Source organism: Aphidius gifuensis, linkage group LG2 (assembly GCF_014905175.1).
Source record: "Aphidius gifuensis isolate YNYX2018 linkage group LG2, ASM1490517v1, whole genome shotgun sequence".
In the NCBI taxonomy this organism is placed as follows: Eukaryota; Metazoa; Arthropoda; class Insecta; order Hymenoptera; family Braconidae; genus Aphidius; species Aphidius gifuensis.
Genome location: NC_057789.1, coordinates 7,869,474 through 7,893,784, shown reverse-complemented (window position 1 = coordinate 7,893,784; position 24,311 = coordinate 7,869,474). Strand labels below are relative to the sequence as shown.

The following is a 24,311-nucleotide window of genomic DNA, read 5'->3' as shown; positions in this document are numbered from 1 at the left end:
GGCGGCCATTTTGATACCTCAATGTTTTGAAATTTCGACTGTTGATATTGTTATTTTTTATCAAAAAAAAAAACAAAAAAAAACCGTTTTAATGTTAACCTAGCAAAATGAATTGATATATTTATAATTTAATTATATTTTAATGTTGTTGTTTATAGCCTGTTAGAAAAAATGATTAATGCAAATCCAATAACAAATGTACATGTCGAAAAACTTGGTAATTACTATGCTCCAATGACTCCAATTATTTAAACAATTATCAGTCAATGTTTACACATTTATTTATTAAAATTTAATATGTAATTTCAGGTCATAAATTAAATGAAATTCGTTCACGAGCTTTGGACAATATAATATCAAAACTTGATCATGGTTTTGGTTGCAGTTGTGAAGCTGTAAAACGTGAGTTATTCAATAAATTATTTACCTGGTTTACTTTTGATACAGTTCCTCATCAAGACAAAGTTCTTGACCTGATAAAACGTCTAATAATTAATAATTTTATAAATATTGAATCATATGGTAAACAACGTTTTCAAAATGAAATTGATGTATTACGTTCAAAGCTAAAACCAATTTGGCATGAAAAACTTGATCAAATTGAAGAATCAGCAATTAAACAAAGACCAAATAATCAAACATACAGAATAGAATCAACAGTTAATCAAAAACAACAACAACAAACTACCAATTATGATCAAGATAATTTCGAAACTATGCAAAATGATTATCAAGATAATTATCATCATCAACCTGATGACAATGATCTAACAATAAATTTAGAAGACACAATAACAACAGAACCAGGTACACCAATATCAAAAAGTACAGATGGTGCAATAAAATGGCTTGTAATGCCTTGGCAACCATTAGTAACATCAGACATTGGTGTACTATCAACAGTTGAAGAAGCACTTAAAAATCAACAAGATAAAAATATAATAATTCATACATGTCAATTAATAAGTGATGTTATGCTACAAGATTTTCCAGCAGAAGTATTTCTTCAACGACCAACAATAATAACAATACTACAAAATATAATAAATATATCAAATAAAAAAAATGATAAACAACTTATTATAACAGTATTACGTGTTGTATTAAAATTAACAAGATCATTAAGATATCGTATTTATTATTATTGTGAACCAAGTATTGCAAATAAACGTCAACGTGTACTTGGTGGTTTATTAGATAGTTGTTGTTCATCAACATCATCAACATCAGCATCAACATCAACAAGACCAACAGAAAATATTGATAATAGAAAAAATAATTTTAATAATTATCAGCATAGTCAAACAACAGATAGAAGTCAAAGTTTTGATACAACTGATGATTCAATATTACAGTTACAACAAATATTATTACCTGGTTATTGTATTGAAACAATGGGTTATATATTAAAATTATTAATACAACAAGATGATAATTATCGACAACTTGAAATAACAAAATTAATCATGGATGTATTATTTGAACTTGTTGAGTTGCTGAATGTCATACTGATGCCATCAATATGGCTATGTAATAATGAATTGTCAATGAAAATACATCATGATTTAAAAACACTTATGATATTGTATGCTGATGTACTTGAAATATATAGAAATTATTGTACAATTGATTATTTAAAAATAACATATTTATATACACTGAGTTTAGTTATGAAAATGTTGAGCTCATTGGTACCACTTGAAATTGCTGATTTTGTATTACCTAAAAAGCTAAAGCTTGAACTAACATTGACAATAATTGATGCAACAATATATTTAAATTATCCAAATTTTCATTTAAATATACAAAATTATACTAGAAAATTTAATGATAATGATGAAATTGAATTATTAAAGCTATTTGATGAAACAAAAGTTATAACAAAGTCAATGAAATCAGCAATATTAATACTCAAAAATGATGATACAATTATTGATAAAAATATAATTAAAATAATGTATAATTCAAAACGTTCAATAATATATCATAAAAATTTTGCTATAATTAAAAAATATTTTTATTATTTTTCAATTATTAATGATGATATTGATGATGATGATAAAAGTTTGATAAATAAGCTATTACTTTATTTATTGGCAAATTCAGATGATGATATTAGATATGAAAGTTACAAAGAATGTCTTAAAATTATATCATTAATATTAGGATTAGAATTACCAGTAAATAATAAAGATTGGAAATCAATATCATGCTTATTTGATTCAAAAATATTAACTGAAATAATATGTCATGGTTTAAATGATGATGTTGAAAATATAAAAAATATTGCACAAGATATAATGATTCTGCTGTTAAAAGGTAAATTACAAATGGGTAATAATGGTTGGATGAATTTTTTAAATTCATTACTACCAATAATATCATTATTACAATGTCATGCTGATAATATTACAATACTTGGTAAATGTATTTTAAAAATGTTTGATCCAGATATATCAGAAGAATTAAATATTGAATTACTTGATGTATTAAAATGTAATATTAGATTTTTATATTCATCAAATGATAAAATAAGAGATGAAGCTATTTATCGTTTAATTTATCTTCTTGGTATTGATAAAAATTCAAGTCAAAAATTACCAAAATTATTAACGCTACATGGTTTACCATTATCATCAATATTTATAATAAATACACCATCATTTATTTATAAATTTATTGGTAATTATCAAGAAAATAATTTACTATCTTTATTAGATATGTTAAAATATGATAATATTGAACCAAGTACTAAAAAATCAGCAATTGTACAAATTAATGTTATGCTAACAGATAAAAAATTACATAAATTATTTTTATCAAACAATGGATTAAGTATAATATTAACAATATTTGATAAATGTTTAATTGATAATAATTATGATTATCATACTGATACAGTTATTCCAATTATTGGTATTATTAAATTGTTATTGCTATCAACGAATATTATAATACATGATTTATCAATGCGTATTGATGTATTATTTAATATATTAAGAACAATATTTTTATATCCAAATAATGATGTTGTTAAAAATGATGTTAGTCAGGTGTTATTTATATTATTATACAGTGAATTTATTATGAAAAATTTTGATAATGAAAAAGGCTCACCATCATTACCAGCAATTATTATAAATAATATGTTGCCACCATTTATTTGTAAAACACATTGGAAATTAAGTCCTAATAATACGAAAAATATAGACTTTATTAAAATTAGTTCGAATCAATTGTCGATGGAATTTATACGTCAATATTGGATATGGGAATGGTACAATGGTGATGATGTATTATGGACTGATTTTGATATTATAAATAAACAAAATATATCAGATAATTTAATGATAAACAATGATGAATTTATAAATTTAAAATTATCATCAACTGGCTACTGTTCACATAATCAATTGACAATAATACAAAATTCAAATAGTCACATTGAAGTTACAAATTCAATTGATTATTTATGGATGTATATTAAATTAACAAATATCATTAAATCAAATAATAATTTATTAATTTTGAAAACATTAAAATGGGAATATACATTTGAAAAATTTTTATTATCACATCCAACTTGTAAAGATGATTGTGATTTATTTGTTGATGTACTTGATTATTTAAATTTATTAATAAATATTATAAATGATGATAACATTATTATTTGGTTAAGTAAAACAATGAAAAATATGACAAAATCATTGTCTGATTTATTGAAAAATTTAGATAAAAATTATCAAAATATACATTATTCAGTATTAAAACTTGTACGTTCATGTTCAAGTTTAGAAAAAAATTTATCAATTGATAATAACAGCAATGATAATGATGATGATAATAATTGGAGTAATTTTATTGAACTTGTTATATCAAATTTATCACCAGGTGATCAACAACATTTTTATAATTTAGTATATCTTGATTGGTTATTAACATCACTTGCATATTTAACATCAAAATGTCAATGGAAAACTAAAAAAAAAAATTTAATTAATCTAGGTAATTCATTGATTGAGCTAATAATGAGTTTTCATTTAAATGGTGCATTTAGTTTTATGGGTTTATCAATGACTAAAAATTCAATAATATGTTTAAATCATGTATTACAACATGTAACATATAATTATGATGATTCATCAATATTTTGGTATAATGATAATAGAACATTAACATGGTTACCAACATTATGGATTAACAGAGATCCACTTGTACGTGCATCAGCATTACAATTTTTAGCTGGTTTATTAAGAACCCAACATACAGCTGAACAATTATTACATGCACTTGCATTAGCACCAAGTGAATTATGTCAATCATTAATTAAATTTATAATTAATCGTGATGAAGCATCAATTGTTAGAGAACAAGCATGTCTTGCATTATCAAGTATTATTAAAAATTCAAACAACGATAAAGCAAAATATACTGAATCATTAAAAACAAATGCAATTTTAATTTATATTGAACAAAATAATGTTTATCATGAAATATCAATTATTTTAGCAAATATATTTTTACCACAAAGTCTTGATGATATTAATTACAACGAAAAATCATATGAATCATCTGTTAAATCTTTATCATCATCATCAACAACAACACCAACTGCAACAATAACAAGTGATAAAACTTGGTCATTTACAACAAAATCAGTACTACAATATTATCATTGTATTGATGAATTATCTGATAAATTAAATGACAATAATGACAGTAATAATTTACCTCAATTATTAGCAACACCATCACTTGTAACATCAATATGTAATTTTTTAAATAATTTAATAATCATTGGTGAACGTGATGTTGTTGATAAAATATATGAAAATTCATTGGATAAATATTTTATTGGTTGTTTTATGGATATTAAAAAAATATATGAAACAATAATAACATCATCATGTATTGATAATATTATTGAAATGTTTATTGGTATTATAACAGTATTAACAAATTGTATAACATATTGTGAAGAATTTGCAACAATTATTAATTTTAGTCCTGATTTTTTTTATCAATTATTTGATTTTTTAAATGATAAAAAATATAGTTATACAAATAATAATAATATGGAGTATATAAAAAGTCTTAAAATTAAATTAAAAACAGAAATATTTAATTTTATAAGTATCATGTCATTGACTGATAGTCAACATATTGAAAGTATAAAAACAGCAATTGATCTAATTGGATCAGATGTATTATTTAAATCAATAGCTAATTCAATATCTTGTGATAATAATAACTTACGTATGAGTTGTATTGCATGTCTTGGTTATTTATTATCACAAGAAATAACAAATAATATTAATAATAATAATAATGAATTATCATTTAGTAAAATAATGGATAATACAATTATACAAGAATATTATGATGATGATAATAAGCTATGTCAAGTACTTGTTAATATAAATAAATTAACAATTAAAAAAAATGATGTTAATAATGAAAAAATAAATATTAAAGAATCAACAGTATCTGGTAAAATTTGTAAAACATTAATACATTTATTAATTGCTCATAATTATGCAAAAACTAAAAAAATTAATAAAAAATTACAACGTGATAAAGATTTAATAATATCATGTTTAACAAATTTATTATGTGTATCAATTGAAGCTAAAAAAATATCAATTGATAATAATTTACCTGATACATGTTTACTTATACTTAAAGAAATATTTACTGAATTAAATTTACAACCATATCATATACAACGTACAAGCTCAGAAAAAAAACAAAATCCATTATTTAATGAATTAAAAAAATATTTTAATTTATTAATGAATTTTTCGAGTAATTATTGTGATGGTAAAATAATTTTAGCTAAAAATGGAATAACAGATATGATACATAAATTATGGGCTTGGATTGGATTAAATGATTCAACACTTGTATCTGTACTTAAATTAATAGCAACATTAACAACAAATTGTCCAGAAGGTATTTATATTTTTCTATTTATTTTTTTAATTTTTATATATACTTTTAACTTAGGGGGAAAATATAATAAGGATGTTAGAGTTTTGCTTGAATAAAAAAAAGGGGAAAGAAAATATGCATGATATAGTTGATTGATAATAATTATAATACATGATTTATCAATACGTATTGATGGGTTATTTAATATATTAAGAACAATATTTTTATATCCAAATAATGATGTTGTTAAAAATGATGTTAGCCAGGTGTTATTTATATTATTATACAGTGAATTTATTATGAAAAATTTTGATAATGAAAAAGGCTCACCATCATTACCAGCAATTATTATAAATAATATGTTGCCACCATTTATTTGTAAAACACATTGGAAATTAAGTCCTAATAATACGAAAAATATAGACTTTATTAAAATTAGTTCGAATCAATTGTCGATGGAATTTATACGTCAATATTGGATATGGGAATGGTACAATGGTGATGATGTATTATGGACTGATTTTGATATTATAAATAAACAAAATATATCAGATAATTTAATGATAAACAATGATGAATTTATAAATTTAAAATTATCATCAACTGGCTACTGTTCACATAATCAATTGACAATAATACAAAATTCAAATAGTCACATTGAAGTTACAAATTCAATTGATTATTTATGGATGTATATTAAATTAACAAATATCATTAAATCAAATAATAATTTATTAATTTTGAAAAGATTAAAATGGGAATATACATTTGAAAAATTTTTATTATCACATCCAACTTGTAATGTTAATGTTGACGTATTTGATTATTTATAAATTGTAACGATTATAGATTAGCTTAATTATATTTAACTAATATACTGTTATTTAATTTATTTTCTTGTTTTTTATTTTCAGCTGCTCAATCATTGACCTTGACAACAACACTTCCAGGAACAGGTTTACGTAAAACACCAAATACAATATCATTATTAAACGTAATAATAAATTTAGTAACACGTGAAATTGATAAATCAAGTCAATTTTTTAATAACGAAAAATTACATTATTCATTTCATATATTACGTAATTCAGTTCATGTACATGAATGTCGTATTGTCATAACAAAAAGTAATTTATTACAATTTTTTACAAAAATTCATCCATTAACAACAAAACGTATTAAACCATGGCCACTAATTGAAATATATTGTTTAGAATTTTTAATTGATTTTACATATTACGATGAAGGACAATTAATTGTACCAAAAATTATTGATGGTTTTGATGTTATAATTGAGCTAACAAAATGTAAAACAATAACAACTAAATTATTATCATTATCAATATTACGAAATTTAGTATTTAATATATCAAATCGTCCAAGAATATTGGGTTCAATTGAATTTATAAATATTTTACGTGATATACTTAAGAGTGGTAGTGTTGCAGAAATTGGTATTGTTGGATCAATTTTGTGGTCATTAATTACAAATAATCATAAGGGTAAATTAATTATAAAATCAGCTGGTTTTTTACAATATATTAAAGAATGTCTTGGTCGTTTAACATTATTTAAAGATCAAAATAATTGTCAAGAACTTGGAAAAATGTTACAATATGTTATTAGTATTCTCAGTAATTCAGATTCAAATGACGTTGATTAATTTAAATTGTTAAATAATAATACAATTTGTAAATAACAATTTTTTTTTTTTATTTAAAAATAAATATATTTATATTTTTTTTCAACTTTATAATTAATAAAATTGTCAATTTGTTTTTTTGTTTTTTTAAATATTTAAATATTTATTTTTTAAGGAAAAAAAAAAGGTGAGTTTATTTTTATAAAATTAATTCAAAATTATATGATAATTAATTATGTAATTTGTGGTTTTCAGATTATTTACTTGATAGTGAATTTTAAATAATAAATAATTATAATACTCCAGATGTTTATGACGTAAAAGACCACATGGAAATTGAAAAAAATAAAATAAATATATCAAGACTATAAATATATATACATCAAGACAAGGAGTCATCAGAATGCTGCATTCATTGATATATTCTCTTTTCGAATAATGAAAAATAATTCAACATGATAAGTACGTGAGTTAATTTTATTTACAATACTTAAAAGTACATTTTCGAAACACTTGAGTGTTTCGAAAATTTTACTTGTCAGTAATATTCATAATTAACGTCGCAAAAACTAACAAACATTAGAAAAAAAAAATACACACACTGTGTTAACTTGTTCCTCGACAAATACACTACATATTTTTCATTAAAATTATATAAAAATTAATTAATTAAATTAATTAACAATGAAAAATAAGTAAAATTTTTTAATTTATTTTCTCGGCTCTTTAACGTTTCATTAATCAACCGATAATAATAACAATAATAACAATAATAATAAACAAAGTTTTTCATAAAATACAGAATAATAAAAAGTATAAAAAAAAAAAAATTATTATTAACAAATATACGTTAACAAAACGTGAGTAAATAAATTAAAACTAAAAATATTTAGAAAAAAAAAAAATGAAAAATAAAATTTTTTGATAAATTTATTTTTACAATAAATTAATGATAAATAAAATTTATTTATAAAATAGTTAATTAGTTAATTAATATAGTTGTTATATAATTAATTTATAAAAAAAAAAATTCATTATTTATATTTATTTTCAATGAAAAACATTGAATTTTCAAAAAATTATATTTTTCATTTTTTTTATTGTTTTAAAAAGAAAGTGTTTTATATTAATTTGATAATAATTTATTATTAAACCATATAATGTTTGAATATATGTATTTTGTTACTGTAAGTTTCTCGTGTTCATTTATGTACCCGTTTTGGAAAGAGGTCACGTGACATCGGATGGATTTGCGTCAATGCTGACCTCCGAAGAGCTCGGTATCCACGCATACGGCATACCTAGAGAGAGAAAGAGAGAGACCGGCTTCATTTTTATTTATTTATTTATTTTTTTTTTTAAATAATTATTATTATTATTTTTCCAACTCATTATGTTTAATATCACACATCACACCAGCATTACTATCAGCTTAATCTTTTTCGACTCATCCCAACGAGAAAAGCCTCTCAATTTTTTTTTTTTTTTTTCTTATTTTCCTTTTTCATTGATTCACTTTTTATTTACGTCTTTTTTTTATTCACTTTTTATTTTATAACAAACATAAATTATAACAATATAATAATAAAATTATTATGTTAAATTAGTTTTTTTTTTTTTCATATTTATTTTGAGAAAGTAATTAAAAATTAAATATTGCAAATTTTAAGTAAGCTGATTGTGTCTGGCATTTGTCTATTTATAAATAATTTCACACGATGGAATTTTCATCGAAATTATTATTTTCTAATAGGAGAAAGATAGAAGTATAGAAATTTATTTTTTTTTTTCATTTTTTTTTAGTTTTACTGAGTGATAGTTGAAATTGTTTCGATAGACATTGGGCAAATTTTTTCAAGTAATTTCTTTAGTTTTTTCGATTAATGAATGGATTTATTTAAAAATTTATTTTAATATTATTGTTGTTGTTTTTTTTTTGTTGAATTATATTTATTATCATTTTATAATTTCACTGGTTTGTGGCCCTCAGGCAACACATTATGTGTTCACGAGTTGTGACGCAAATTGCTGCGTGCCATCCGACAAATCAGCAAAGATAAAAATCATGAAATTCTTTTAACATTTATTATAATAATTTTTAATAATTATTTAAACAATATCTAATGATAAATATAAAATATACAAATATCTTCTCAACTTTTCCACAATTTTTTTTTTTTGCATTAACATAAATATTAATGTTAATAATTTAGATAAATATTTAGTTTATTTATTTAGTTAACTTGTGAAAATATGATAAATTTATTTTTTTATTTAAATAATAAATCACACTAGGTATACTTCAATTCAAAAAAAAAAAAAAAAAAGGATAAACTTTCTGTTTGATTATTAGTTAGTTAAATATTCGAAAAAAAAATTTCTCATCAATTTCGATTTTCGAATAATATTTTTTGAGCAAAAGTATTTTATAGAAATGAAAAAAAAATTTTTTATTTTAAACAAACAATTGTTAATGAATGATGAATAAATTTTTCTTGTATTTTGTCCTTCGTGAATGATGATTTTTTGCATTCTGATGACCACGCCTCGATTGAAAAATAAAAAAAAATAAATAAAATAACAGTTCAGAATAATAATATACAATTTATCAATAAATGAAATTCAATCGGTTGAATGCCATCATTTTGCACCAATAACAAAAAAAAATACTACATAAACATAAACGTAATTTTGTAAACATTATATGACAACAACAAATGTAAACAAATAATACACCTGTTTATTTATCTCACTTATAAATTAACCTCAGTGTTTTATTTAATTATTTAATTTTTAATTAACAATCATTATTCATATTTATATAAAGTCAATTTATTCCATATATTTTTTTTTTTTTTTAAATCATTTATTTAAAAAGAAATAAAACAAATTGGTGAATCATCATTGACATAACATTTCGCTATATTTAAATTGAATTATTCGAAAAAAAAAAAAAGTAAAATTGATAACAATATTATCGAAAAGAAAGAGAAAAAAGCCAGAAAATAAATCGAATAAATTAACATGTTTGTAGACGTCACAGTGAAATCGTTTCTTTGTTTATTTATTTATATTTTTTTGCTCGACGAAATAATTTAACAATCGAAAAAAATATATTATTTCGAAATTTCGATTGCTGTTAATTTCGATACAGGGAAATTATATATATTTTTTTTTCGATTTATTTTTTTTTTCTTTTAATGAATTGATAATTAAATAAATAATAGTATAATGTTATAAATAATAGTATGAAATTTTTTTTTTTTAATAGTAAACTTGTCTACGTGTTGAAAAAAAAATTGTCATTGTGAGTCAAATTATAATAAGTATATCATTGAAATTTAATACAAAAAAAAAATAATTTTTTTTTTATTTTAATCTTACATAAAGTAATTAAAATAAAAATAAATAAAATAAACGGTACAATTACATTGTAGTGAATTTATTTTTAGCATTTAATTAACATTTAAATGATTTGAAATTCTTGAACAACTAAATTTAGATTTTGTTCTAATTAAATGCTGAGTAGAAAATAAAAAAACATAAATAAGCAAAAATTAGTCAACTTAGTTATTTATCAATTCTTTTATTATAAATAAATTTTTATTACTAATTTTTATTAATAATTTAATATTTTATCAGCAACAATATTTATCATCTCACCTTGAATATTTTTTTCATTTCATTTTTCGTTTAATACCTTTTGATGCTGATAACAAATTATCTGGCTTCCTGACAATGTTATAAATAATGAGTATAATTAGATGACAAAAAAAAAATAAAAATAATAATAATTTATTAAAATAAAAATTTATACAGGAGCTTTATAAAAAGATCATTTGTTTTTTGTTATTTTTTGCTTATTAATTTTTTTTTTTTTCGTTTATATTAAATACTTGTTTAACATGGAATTAATTCATGATCATTTGGTAAAATGATATTATCTTATTCGTGATGATGTAACAAGAAATTAAGGAAATTTTTTTTTTATTTTTTTTCTATATAGATAAAGCTCAGATAATTTTTTTTTTTCATATTTTGGTGAATTTTGTAGCTTATGATTACGTTTTATCTGATATTTCGAAATAAATATTACAAAAGAAAATTCAACTGACGTCAATGAAAATCTGATTATTATATTTTTGGATGATTTTAATTTTTTTTTTTAGGACAAACCCCATTGTAACGTAAACTTTTTTGTCAAGTTTTTGTTAAATTTTGTTCAATTGACGTCAATGAAAAAAGCCTCGAGCTAAATCATTCCCAAATAATCATTTGTCATTAAGCTTATCATACTTTCATAAAACCTGTAAATAAAATGTTCATATTTTCTAAAAATAAAAATATTATTTTCATATAAAAATTATTAATTGAAAGAAAAAAAGGAATAAACGCTTTTTTTTTTTATGATAAATTTATTAATTATTCAATAAAAAAATATGACAGTTAATTTGTTTTTTTTTTTATTTTTCGCAAATCAACAAACTTTGCGTCAGATATTCAAATAAATTTCAAAAAAAAAATATTATTTTCTTTATTTTTTTTTTTGTTATATACAGCTGAGAAAATAAATTTATCAGATGTATTATTAATGATATCATACTTGAATCACCAATTTTCATCATAAATTTACTCTTCATTTAATATCAATTTGTAAATACTTGTCATCTGACTCAAAAGTTAATTATAAAAAAATAAAAATAAAAGAATAATTAACAGTAGAATTTTAAATACCAAGAAATAAAAAATTTTAAAAAAGTAGAACAAATAAGTGGAACAGTAAAACTCCAGCTCTATTCTCAATAGTAAATTTAAAAAAATAAAAAAAACTATTATCATTTTAAAAAGAAAAAAATAATCAAGCTGGCTTTTATAATCGTTTTAAAAAAAAAAAAAAAACATTAATAATTGTTATTCATAAAAAAAAACAACAGCATAATTGAGCTAGAAAAAAAAAAATGGAAAAAAATCTTTGATTTCGATTAAAACTGTAATTTTAGAAAAAATATAATTGTTGAATAGCTTTAAACACAAGTATTTATTATTTTTAAATTAAAAATATATAATTTAAAATTATTAAATTTATTTTTAGAATTTAATTTAGATATTTTAATGGTATTTGAAAAATGCAGTATAATATACAAGACACCTACTTTCGCGTTGATGAGAATGAGCAAGCCCACGTAGGCTTTTATAATAAAAAAAAAAAAAAAAAAAATTATATATATATATATATATTAATCTTGGTTTATAATAATTATTATTATTGATATTATTATTGTAGAACGTAAATGTGAAGGGGTATAGTGGTTAACCGAGACGATAAAATAACATCAGAGAACTTTTTCCTGTTCAGTAGTTGTTTGTTGTTGGTGCTCGTCACAACTCATTTTTCAAATGATCATTTTACAATTTGATTTTTTAAATTCACTTTAATATAATCAAGCAATTTTCATTCATATATTATTTTTAATATTAAAAAATTAAAGTGCCAGAAAAAAAACAAAAATAAAAAAAAGTGGTTAATTGTTTTATAAAAGTGATATAATTATTGTTTTGTATTTTGAAGTTTTTTAAATTAAATAATCATTCATGCTTGTTGGATATTAACATTTTTATATTGTTTATTTTTAAATATAATTAATTAAAATGAGTAGCAGTGTGTGTCCATTACCAGCAAGGATGGAAGCATTCACAACGAGAATGTGTCTACGTGCTGCTGATCAATACGAACGATTATTACAAGTACATTTCAACAAGGTACATAAAACTATAATAAAAAACAAAAAAAAAAAAAAAAAATATCCATTAAACAAATAGAAATATTTATTACTTATTCGAAAAAAAAAAAAACATTACTACTAATGTAAATTAATTTTTTTTCATCACAAGAAAAATGTTGTTTCTTATTTTTTAAAAATCATTTTTCTTGATTTTTAAAATGAAAAATAAAATATTAAAGGAAAAAAAAAAAATTTTTTATATTCGAATCAATGGACTACACTTGTCGACCCTGAATTTAACAAAATATCAAGATCACCTCTTTTTATCCTCTAAAAAAAATCAAGGGGAATTTTAAAAAAAAAAAATTAAAATTCTCGTAAATTTGTAATTTATTTTTCAGTATTTACACAAAATTAAATAAATAACAGAAAAATTATTTATCATTTTTATTTGTTTGAATTGAATTATGATATGAAAATATACTTGATAATATTTCTCTTATCTTGAAGTTTAAAAATTCCAACACTGTTTTTTTTTTAAATATAGAGAGACTTTTAACTTGTAATTTAAATTTCGATTTGTTATTTTTTTAAAAATTAATATAACTTAATTTTAATTTATTTAAAGATTGTAAATTATTTATTAATTTAATTGGCAATATAAAAGCACATGTCTTTTCAACTGTATCGAAAATTAAACCAATGGATTTTCTCTCTCCACGGTTTCCATGTGGACCATGTGTTTTCCATTTTCATCCCCATCTTTTTCTTTCCCTCGTGTTCGTTTATCAGTTGAGCCATGACTTTTGCCTGCTTTTGCCTGCTTTTGCCAAGGGATAATTTATAAACAAATATTTCAACAATTATCTTCAATAAAATACTAAAATTATCATAATATTTATAACAAATAAATACCAACAAAATATATTACAAAAAACAATTTAAAAAATAAAAAAGTTTGGGAAAATTACAATAGCATCAAACTATCGTTATTGATTTTTCAACAACAGACGTAAATATACACAAAATAATAATAACAATATCATTACTAGAAAGTTTATTTAATAAATCGTAAAATATAATTTAAATAATAACAAAAAAAATTATTTAAATATATGTAATTTGATGATAATAGAATTTTTTTTTTTTTTTTATAAAAATACAATTACGACGTTGTTAAAATGATAATTAACATTTAAATATCAAAACTATAAATCAATTTTAAAAATTTATAAATAATTATTATGAAAGATTAAATGTCACTATTTTTAATTAATGACATTGATGATTAATAATAATAGAAAATAAAAAAAAAAACAATTGTATGTTACAGACAGGAAAAAATCATCATCCAAGGACAAATAAAGAAATTGAATTTTCAAATAAAAATCAATATAAAAATAATGAAATAATTAATAATGATATTAATTGTTCATCAATAATAGCATTTCGTAAATGGAAAAAAAGTGATTGTATTAATAAAAAACAATTAAATAATATTAAAAATATTAATAAAAATAATATGGAAAATTTTCCACTTGCAATATCTGATACAACCATGATGGATGTTGATGTATCACTAAAATATTTAGCACTTGTAAGTAAAATTAATAAAAAGAAACAAAATAAACAATATGATTTATTAATAATTATTATTTTATTTTTTGTCAACAGAATGCTCTTGATTTAACAGTTCCAGCAAGTGATATATTATTAAAAAATCGTTTAAAATCATGGTTTCAATTATCTGGACATCCAGATGGTTTTGCACCAGCTGGTCCTGGTACAGTATGGAAACGTTTAACTGGTGATTGTGATAATAATGAAATAAAAGTATATGAAGAATTAACAAATGATGATAATATTAATATTTATATACCAAAATATTATCGTCAAGTTAATTTTAAAAATGATAAATTTATTGAATTACAAGATTTATTATTTGGTTTTAATGATCCATATGTTATGGATATTAAACTTGGTACACGTACATTTTTAGAAACAGAAGTATCAAAAAAAATTGCTAGAAATGATTTATATGAAAAAATGATTGCTGTTGATCCAAATGAACCAAGTTATAATGAACATTGTTGTAAAGCTATTACAAAATTACGTTATATGTTATTTCGTGAACAACAAAGTTCAACATGTTCACATGGTTTTCGTATTGAAGCTATGAAGCTAGCTGGTAAAGAACCAATTACAAATTTAAAAACAGTTAAACATCATAGTCATGTTTTTGATACAATGAGCTCATTTATTGGTAATAGAAAAAAAACATGTCATGATATTTTAATTAAACTCAATGATTTAAGATCTCGTGTTGAAGCATCAAATTATTTTCAAACACATGAGGTAAATATATTATTTTTTTCATCAATTAATTTTTTTAATATTGTGAATTGTTTAATTTATTATTTTGTTCTTTTTATTTATTTTTTTTTAGATAATTGGTAGCAGTATTTTTATGATTTTTGATAATGAAAAAGTTGGTATTTGGCTTATTGATTTTGCTAAAACTCAAAATGCTCCTGATGGAAAACGCTTGAATCATCGTACACCATGGGAAAATGGTAATCATGAAGATGGATTTCTTTTTGGTCTTGATAATTTAATTAATATTATTCAACAAGTTTATGATGATATTTAAATTAACTTTTATATTTCTAGACAATATTGCGAATTTAAATTTTTTTTTTATACAATATTTTTATAAACTGATTAACGTACAACCGTTTTATATTATTTTATTTATCTTTTAACGAACAAATTATTATTTTTATTTATAAAACAAAAAAATGTTCGATGTACAAAGTCTGCTTAGTGATAAAAAGTATTATGTAAAAAAAAAAAAACAATAAAAAACAATGTTTTGTAATAAAAAAAAAATACTCTTATAAATAGATTTAATTAAATTTAATTATTTTAATTAACCTGGTAAATTATTATGTAAATTTTTCTATGATATTTGGTTTTATAAAAAGAAGAAAAAATTATTTTTCATATTGATAAATTTATTCTTTTTTTGTTAAAATTAATTATTATGTTAATAAATTTTGATTCAAATGTTAAATGATAAATCACATTTAATAAATTTCGATTTTTTTCTGATATAAAAATAAGTAAAAATTTCATTCTTATAATTATAATTTTTTTAAATTATATATTATTATTTATCGACAATAATAATTCTTAATATTTAACACATAAATTTACTGATAATTATCAGTTTTTACATTAAAACATTAAGAAGTTTATATTTATTATTAAAATGATTTTAAAAAACAAATAAAATGGCACTATAAAATTGAAGAATTACATGATGATAAAAATAAAAAAATAAAATTTTTAATATTCTCCACATGTGTGTATGTAATTAAGAAGAAAAAATGTTAATCATTTGAATTTTCTTCTTCGATTTTAACCATTTCATTTTTAACATTATCAATATTATTAATTTTTGAAGTTTTATTTTCAACAATATCATCATCATCATCTGTTTTATCTGCTTTATCAATTTTATCTCCAACAATATTTGGATAATTATTTTCAGCTTTAATTGGTAATGATTGTTTTCTTGTTTTATTTTTTTTATTTAAAACATTTTTATCATCATCATCTCTATCTCTTTCATACATAAATGTTTTACGTTTTCTTTTTGTTGGTTTGCATACTTTTTTATAAAGTACTTTCATTTCTTTAATACGACTTGTTGGTACTGTCCAATCCATAATTATTGATGAAGTATCTGGATCACGTGTTGGATCATTTTCACTGTTATATCCTGGTATTTCAAGACCAATTTTTTTCATAACATTTGTCATTATTTCTTCAACATTACCATTGATAATAAGATCAGCTTTTTTATCCTATAAATATTCAAAATTAATTAACAAACTTGATTATTCATTCAAAATAAAAATAGTAAAATTTATTTTTACATGTTTTGTTGGTTGTAAATTACAGATTACAAGTCTACCACCATATTTTTTTGTATAAAGTGGCAAATTACCACTTGGAATAATTTGCAATGTTGTACCAAGACATATACTCAAATCAGCAACACTAAAAATAAATAAACAAATAAACATTATCGAAATACTGTTAATGGTTAAATTAAAAAAAATTTAATTATTAACCTGGAATGAAGATCAGATAATGCTAAATCATTATCTGGTAAATTATGTTCCCAATCAAGAATTGTATCATGAAGTTTACCACGACATGGACGACCTCCAATTGATTCTGATCGACAAACAGTATCAAGTGATTTTTTTCCAACACTTGTTGTTGCAAAATTACGAATAAATTGTCTAAACAAAAAGCAATACAAAGTGACATTAATTTAATTGATCTTTATGTATTATTAATTTATAATTACCTTCCACATTTGTCACACTGTTCAACAAACATATTACCATGTAACTCAGCAAGATTTTGACGTGAAATACCAGATCTCAAATGAAGCCCATCAATATTTTGGCTTATGATAAATTTTACTTTTTCTAAAAAATATATTTTCATTAGTTTAGAGTATTATTAAGAGTATTATTATCAATTAAATATTAACTTACGATTATCAATTAGTGTTTTTAATGCCATGTGAGTTTTTGTTGGTACAGCATCATCAAATGATATACTTTTTTCTGGTTTGAGACCTTTTTGCTCCAATGTCCAGACACCAGTTGGTCCACTAATTAACAAATAATAAATTTAAATAATAGCTATAATTTTAATTGATTATTATTAATGATAAATAATTTATTTAAATACCGAAAATCTGGAATTCCAGCAGCAGTACTTATACCAGCACCAGTATGAACAACAACATGTCTTGATGATTTAATCCAATCAGCAAGTAATCCACATTTTATTCTCAATGTTTCACCACTTTCATATTTCTATAAATAAATATTATATGTTAATTAATTTTATTAGATAATAATAAATTTTATTAGCTATTTATTACCTCTTCTAAGCCTAAAATTCCTTTGTTTTGATAAGGTGATAAACCATCAGCATAACTGCAAGACATTTTAACTCCAAAATAGTGTTAAACAAATTTTTAATTTGTAAATAATTTATTTATTTTTTTTTATAATTAATAAATGAGTAATTAGAATAATAAATTTATAAAAAATTTAATTGAAAGATTGTTTATTTATAAAACAATATATTAAAAATTTAATTTTTTTTTTTTTAATTGTAATGTAAACAAATATGTTCGAAATAATAATAATAATAGGCGCGTTAAATATATAGCTGTATTTATATTCCACGAATTACATTAAATTGTAGAGAAACTCGTTATAAAAGCTAGTTACACATTATATATCGCGAAATGCTAAAATTTTATGGTGATAAATGATAATAAATACACACAAGAAGAATGAAGATTCGTTTCTCTCTCTCTCTTTTGTGTTACCCTTTTGATTATCGCTTATCTAGGGGATATTGTTAGAAAAAGAGAAAAAGAAATATGAATAATTTGTGGTTTTAGTGTTGGCAAAACTGGAATATTGTTAACAGCTCCAATTTGGTAACTGTGGAGTCGAGACGAACTTATTTTTAATGTTTTTAATATAAAAAAAAAAATTTTAATATAAATTATAAACGAAAAATTAAATATAATTAATAATTTCTGTTCTTTTAACAGTTGTTAATTAATTGTTTGATACATTCGAATGAATAACATAAATATGAATTTTCAATATTTGGGGATTGATATTTAAATTATAAGAAAATTGAAGGGGACCTATGTTTTAAATTTAATGGATACGCATGGCGTCATATGATCTATTGAAAAATGTTGTGTACCACTTGCTGTTGGATTTTAATTAATTAAAGAAATATGCTAAATGTTTAATTAATTGTTTTTATGATTTTGTTAATATAATAAAAGACCACTCAGAATACCCAACTTTCCAGGCCTCTTGCACATAATGCAAAAGGTGAACGATCATCGATGACTGAATAATTGACCAATTAAATGTCAATTAAACAAGTCGTCCTCACGCTCAGGAAAGAGGATTATTCCTCTTCATCATGGCTGCATCAACTCAACTGTTAAGTAGAGAGAATGTGAAGATATACTACAGAAATGATCCTGTGAAGTATGATCTTAAATTTTCTTCACTTTTTTCGGGTAGTATATGACCATCGTAATTTATCATTTAACATGAGAAAAAATATTTTCTACAATACACACCTAGTGACTAAAATAATAACCAATCAGTATTTTTTTTTCTAAATTTTTTTAATTATTAATTTTAAAATTAAGTATCTATTTTATTTTTCATTCATTTAAATTTCATAAAATAATAAATGAATGTTTGATGAAAATTTAAATTTTTTTTATTTTATTTTTTTGTATTTTATAAAGTATAACTATATTGTGCTATTTTGTTGATAAACTTTTTATAAAAATAATATTTGTGGTAATTACTTATGATAAAAAAAAAAAAGTAATTAATTCGCAATCAACAAATTATTATTGGCCTTCATATTTAGATACGAAAAAAATATTATTATTTTTTCCAATGTATACGAATATATTATTCGATAACAAACAAAGAAAACAATTTGTGTATAAAATAACGTTGATAATTTTTTTTCTAACTCATTACTATAACTGTAATTTTGTAAAAACATTGAAATTTTTTTCCGATTTGAAAGAAAAATAATAAAAAAATTCAATATGAAATTGAAAAAAATTTTTTGTCTTTTTATAATAATTGCTTTGGTAAATTATCCAGTTTCATCATTTTTTTTTGCTGTAATAGCTGGTCTTAAAGATTTTTGGGAAGTTGTTACTGGTGTTATTGACAAGGCAACAGAAGCCGCAAATAAAGCCGCTGGTATTCATCCAAGATTTGAAACAGATTTATTTGGTGATAAAACTGAAGCAGTACTTGATTATTTGGTTGATAAAGTTGATGAAATATCACAAGACATTAAAGATATGGAAAAACATATGGAGGAAGGATTTTCAAAACTTGAAGAACTTATAACAGATGTTGAAGATAAAGTACATGCAAATACACTTATGGATCGTGTTATACAATCAGCTGATAGAATAAAAGATAACTTTGACACAATCCAAAATTATCAAAAAAGAAGAAAACCAACAAAAAAAAGACTTGAAGCATTTATTGAAACATTTATACGTGGCAAAGGACCAAAAAGTGTTGAAAGTGATTTAAAAACTATATTTCAATCTGTTACTCGTGGTTCATTTTCTAAGAATGAAAAAAATCTTTTAACACTTATGATACAATCTGAAAATGTAAGTTTAAATATATAACTCTATATATATATTTATAAGCTTATATTTATTAATTTTTTTTTACTTTTCTCTGAAAATAGAAACGTTTTTACACAAAATGCGGTGAAAAAAAATCAGCTCAATCAACATTATACCAATTTTTTTTTTCAATAGCAAACATTGAAATGGTTGGATTGTCAACACTGGCATATGGTTTTGTTTTGAATGAAGCAGAAAAATCTGCTGACAATATAAGTATGTATATTATAAAAAATAGCGATAATTAATTATATATCCCAACCGAGGGGGAAGTCACTCCAAAATTTAGTGTACACCAGATTACAGATTACCAGTATAATCATGTAATCTTTCCAATGATTACACAAGATTACTTTTTTTGTAATCACGAAGAATCCCAGTAATTTTTTATGATTACACTTAAAAAATTCAAAAGTTTAAAAGATTTTAGAGATTATTGAAGATTATTGAAGATTACACCAGATTACAGATTACCTGTAATCATGCAATATTCCTAATGATTACACAAGATGACTTTTTTTTTTGGTAATCACAAAGATTCCCTGTAATCTTTTATGATTACACTTAAAATTCAAAGAAGAAAAAAAAAATTAATGAAAAATGAATAAAGAAAAAAAAAATTTTCGCATGCGCGATCTGAAAACAGAGAAGGGAAGATTACTGAGATTTTCTGTAAGCATCCCTGGTGGAAATATTACTCCGGCATTATTCCGGCATTACTCCGGCATTTCTCCGTTTTTGGCCCATTTCCGGAGAAATTACTCCGGCATGAAATTGATGGCGGAGAAAATATTCCGGCACCAATCTCATGCCGGAGTAATTTCTCCGCCATCAACCTCATGCCGGAATAATTTCTCCGCCATCAATTTCATGCCGGAGTAATTTCTCCGCCACCAACCTCATGCCGGAGTAGTTTCTCCGGAAATGGGCCAAAACGGAGTAATGCCAGAGAAAGCCGGAGTAATGCCGGAAAAAGCCGGAGTAACGGCGGAGAAATATTTCTACCAGGGATATCAAGATCACAAGAAATTTTTGCAGATTATAAAGATATACGACGTAAGATTACTGGTGATTACATAAAATTTTTGAAGATTATTGATGATTATAAAAGATTACAAGAGTATCTTAGATTACATCGATTACACGATTTTTTCGTAATCATTTCTGTAAGATTACAAGAGATTATTGAAGATTCTTCTCCCGATGTACACCAGATTACACAAGTGACTTTTCCCCTCGATCCCAACATAATTATTTACTTATTAACAATAAAATTAAATATTTAATTTAGCTGAGCTAGCTTCTGATGAGTATCCAATTTTGATTGATCAATTGACTGATCGATTGAATACCTATTCAGAACAATTTATCCAAGCAATGAGATCTGTATCACGTCAATTTCGTACATGTGATCCACCTATGCATCAACACTCAAGAAGTATTAACAAATTATATATATAATTTAAATAATATAAATGCTAATTAAATAATTTTATTTACAGATGAAACATTCACAGAAATGTCAGGACTTATGCAAGAAGTATTGTATTCAGAATATAAAATACAAGGACATGATACCTGTAGCTCAAGTTGTGAACAAGTTAGGAGAATTGATACATCAGGAAATCAAGATTGTTGGGTATCACCACCAGGCTCATATGGTGCTGATAAAACAAGAATATTACCTGGTGGTATACCAGAATCAGATTATTATTGTACAACACCAAGAACATGTATGGGAGAAATAAGTCATTGTTTTACAGTATGGAGTGTGCGATATTGTTTTTCGGTAAATATATATTTATGATAATATTATGTAAAAAAATGTTAATACTGTATAATTTATAATTTTTAGGATCAACCATATAAACGTTATGATTGGGTAACTTCTAGAGATCATAAAGACAAATATGGTGTTGTTGATAATTGTGAAGGTAGATTGCTAAATGATTGGGAATGGCAGAGATATTGGGCTTATGATTGTGGTTATTGTATGTGTCTTTGTTATGATGATGCACCTGAATCAAAATCAGTTCATACTGTTAGCCTTAAACCAGCTCGTAGTGATACTAAAAATAACAAGTTATTATTATTATTTTTAATTATTATGCATGTTTTATTTGATTTAAATGATTGATAAAAAAAAATAATCTTTATTTATATAGAGTTGTTGTTGGTGTAAGATTTCAAGTTCATGATGATGTACTTCATATACAAATTAAACAAGATACAATTGATACTTTTTATAATATTAAAAATGAATCACATGGTGAAACATGGATTGATTTACCATCAATGAAAAAAAATGTATATGAAGCTCGTATGGGCATTAATGATAAACTTGTTGATGAGGAAGACTTTGCTACTGTTACTCGTAGAACTGGATTTAATTTTGATGAAATTGAATTTCCATATGGACGTGTGTTGACTGGTATGATTATATAATATTAGTTTTCTATATTTTCCATATATATCGTATTGGTTAAGATTAAGGGACTTAGAAAATTTTTTGGGGGGGTGTCTACCATGGTTGAGATTAAAGGACTTAGAAAATTTTAGTGTCTACCATGGTTGTCAGAAGAAATAGTTAAAATTCCCTAAAAATAGAAAAAATAAAAATGTGTATATACTTGTTAATAATATTTTTTTATTTTGAATTAAGGTGTTAAATTTGGATTAGTTAAGTTGGATAAGGGAGAAGACACAAGACGTATTCAAATTCAAGCTGAATCAATGGAATATAATCGTACATCTGGTGAATTAATACAGGGAACTGAAGAATGGACAAAACCACCTTCTGATAATCATGAGTATTTTATATAATTTAATTTTAAATTGTTAACTTGAAAAATAAATTTAATATAATTTTTTTAATTTAATTGTATTGATAATTTTATAGTGAAGAGTATCAATTTTTGGTTGAAAAACGACCAGACAATACAAAAGAAAAGTTTACTATGGATTCAAAAACAAATCAATATTCGAAATTTTCAAAAAGCAATGTTGTTGATGATATGGGTCAATATACAGTACCATTTTTTGATATACAAACTGTTGAAAGTTATCCACGTACACCATTTGCTGGTGTTGGATTTCATCATCGTGGTACATCAGATTCACCTGGTTTTTATGGTTTAACTGGTTATTCAATTAGCTATGCTGATTTTTTGGAAGAAAATTATTCAATACAACAAGCTAATCAAATTAAAGATCAATATAAAAAAAAATAAAACAATTACTGAATGTTCTTTTCCATTTTGTCAATATAATCAGAAATTTAAATGTATTCGATTATTTAGCGTTAATATCATATAATGAAAAATGTTGTGTACCACTTGCTGTTGGATTTTAATTAATTAAAGAAATATGCTAAATGTTTAATTAATTGTTTTTATGATTTTGTTAATATAATAAGAGACCACTCAGAATACCCAACTTTCCAGGCCTCTTGCACATAATGCAAAAGGTGAACGATCATCGATGACTGAATAATTGACCAATTAAATGTCAATTAAACAAGTCGTCCTCACGCTCAGGAAAGAGGATTATTCCTCTTCATCATGGCTGCATCAACTCAACTGTTAAGTAGAGAGAATGTGAAGATATACTACAGAAATGATCCTGTGAAGTATGATCTTAAATTTTTTTCTTTTTTTCGGGTAGTATATGACTATCGTAATTTATCATTTAACATGAGAAAAAATATTTTCTA

At 22.7% G+C, this 24,311-nt stretch overlaps 4 protein-coding genes and 2 non-coding genes across 6 annotated transcripts; 3 read left to right on the top strand and 3 right to left on the bottom strand.

Moving 5' to 3' along the window:
- Positions 1 to 82: 82 nt before the first annotated feature.
- On the top strand, positions 83 to 14,684 carry LOC122848913 (rotatin). The gene is made up of 4 exons (XM_044147361.1): positions 83 to 217; positions 310 to 5,952; positions 6,846 to 8,035; positions 14,630 to 14,684. Exons 1-3 carry the CDS (start codon positions 172 to 174, stop codon positions 7,592 to 7,594), a joined length of 6,438 nt encoding a protein of 2,145 aa, XP_044003296.1. The 5' UTR covers positions 83 to 171; the 3' UTR covers positions 7,595 to 8,035; positions 14,630 to 14,684.
- A 134-nt stretch (positions 14,685 to 14,818) lies between these two features.
- LOC122849452 (inositol-trisphosphate 3-kinase homolog) lies at positions 14,819 to 15,984 on the top strand. Its single transcript, XM_044148153.1, has 4 exons — positions 14,819 to 14,893; positions 14,971 to 15,109; positions 15,230 to 15,618; positions 15,967 to 15,984. The coding sequence occupies exons 1-4, from the start codon at positions 14,819 to 14,821 to the stop codon at positions 15,982 to 15,984; spliced, it is 621 nt and encodes a 206-aa protein (XP_044004088.1).
- Positions 15,933 to 18,668, bottom strand: LOC122848914 (NAD-dependent protein deacetylase Sirt6). Its single transcript, XM_044147362.1, has 7 exons — positions 18,266 to 18,668; positions 18,070 to 18,197; positions 17,871 to 17,989; positions 17,678 to 17,801; positions 17,436 to 17,609; positions 17,238 to 17,361; positions 15,933 to 17,165 (listed from the first exon to the last, which is right to left on the bottom strand). The coding sequence occupies exons 1-7, from the start codon at positions 18,329 to 18,331 to the stop codon at positions 16,689 to 16,691; spliced, it is 1,212 nt and encodes a 403-aa protein (XP_044003297.1). The 5' UTR covers positions 18,332 to 18,668; the 3' UTR covers positions 15,933 to 16,688.
- A 530-nt stretch (positions 18,669 to 19,198) lies between these two features.
- On the bottom strand, positions 19,199 to 19,419 carry LOC122850737. The gene has a single exon (XR_006373645.1). It is a non-coding gene; the product is annotated as a small nucleolar RNA U3 (small nucleolar RNA).
- Positions 19,420 to 19,912: 493 nt separating this feature from the next.
- Positions 19,913 to 24,297, top strand: LOC122849451. Its single transcript, XM_044148152.1, has 8 exons — positions 19,913 to 20,581; positions 20,662 to 20,815; positions 21,891 to 22,037; positions 22,102 to 22,388; positions 22,455 to 22,681; positions 22,765 to 23,030; positions 23,262 to 23,409; positions 23,499 to 24,297. The coding sequence occupies exons 1-8, from the start codon at positions 19,994 to 19,996 to the stop codon at positions 23,827 to 23,829; spliced, it is 2,148 nt and encodes a 715-aa protein (XP_044004087.1). The 5' UTR covers positions 19,913 to 19,993; the 3' UTR covers positions 23,830 to 24,297.
- LOC122850736 lies at positions 24,017 to 24,237 on the bottom strand. The gene has a single exon (XR_006373644.1). It is a non-coding gene; the product is annotated as a small nucleolar RNA U3 (small nucleolar RNA).
- Positions 24,298 to 24,311: the final 14 nt, after the last annotated feature.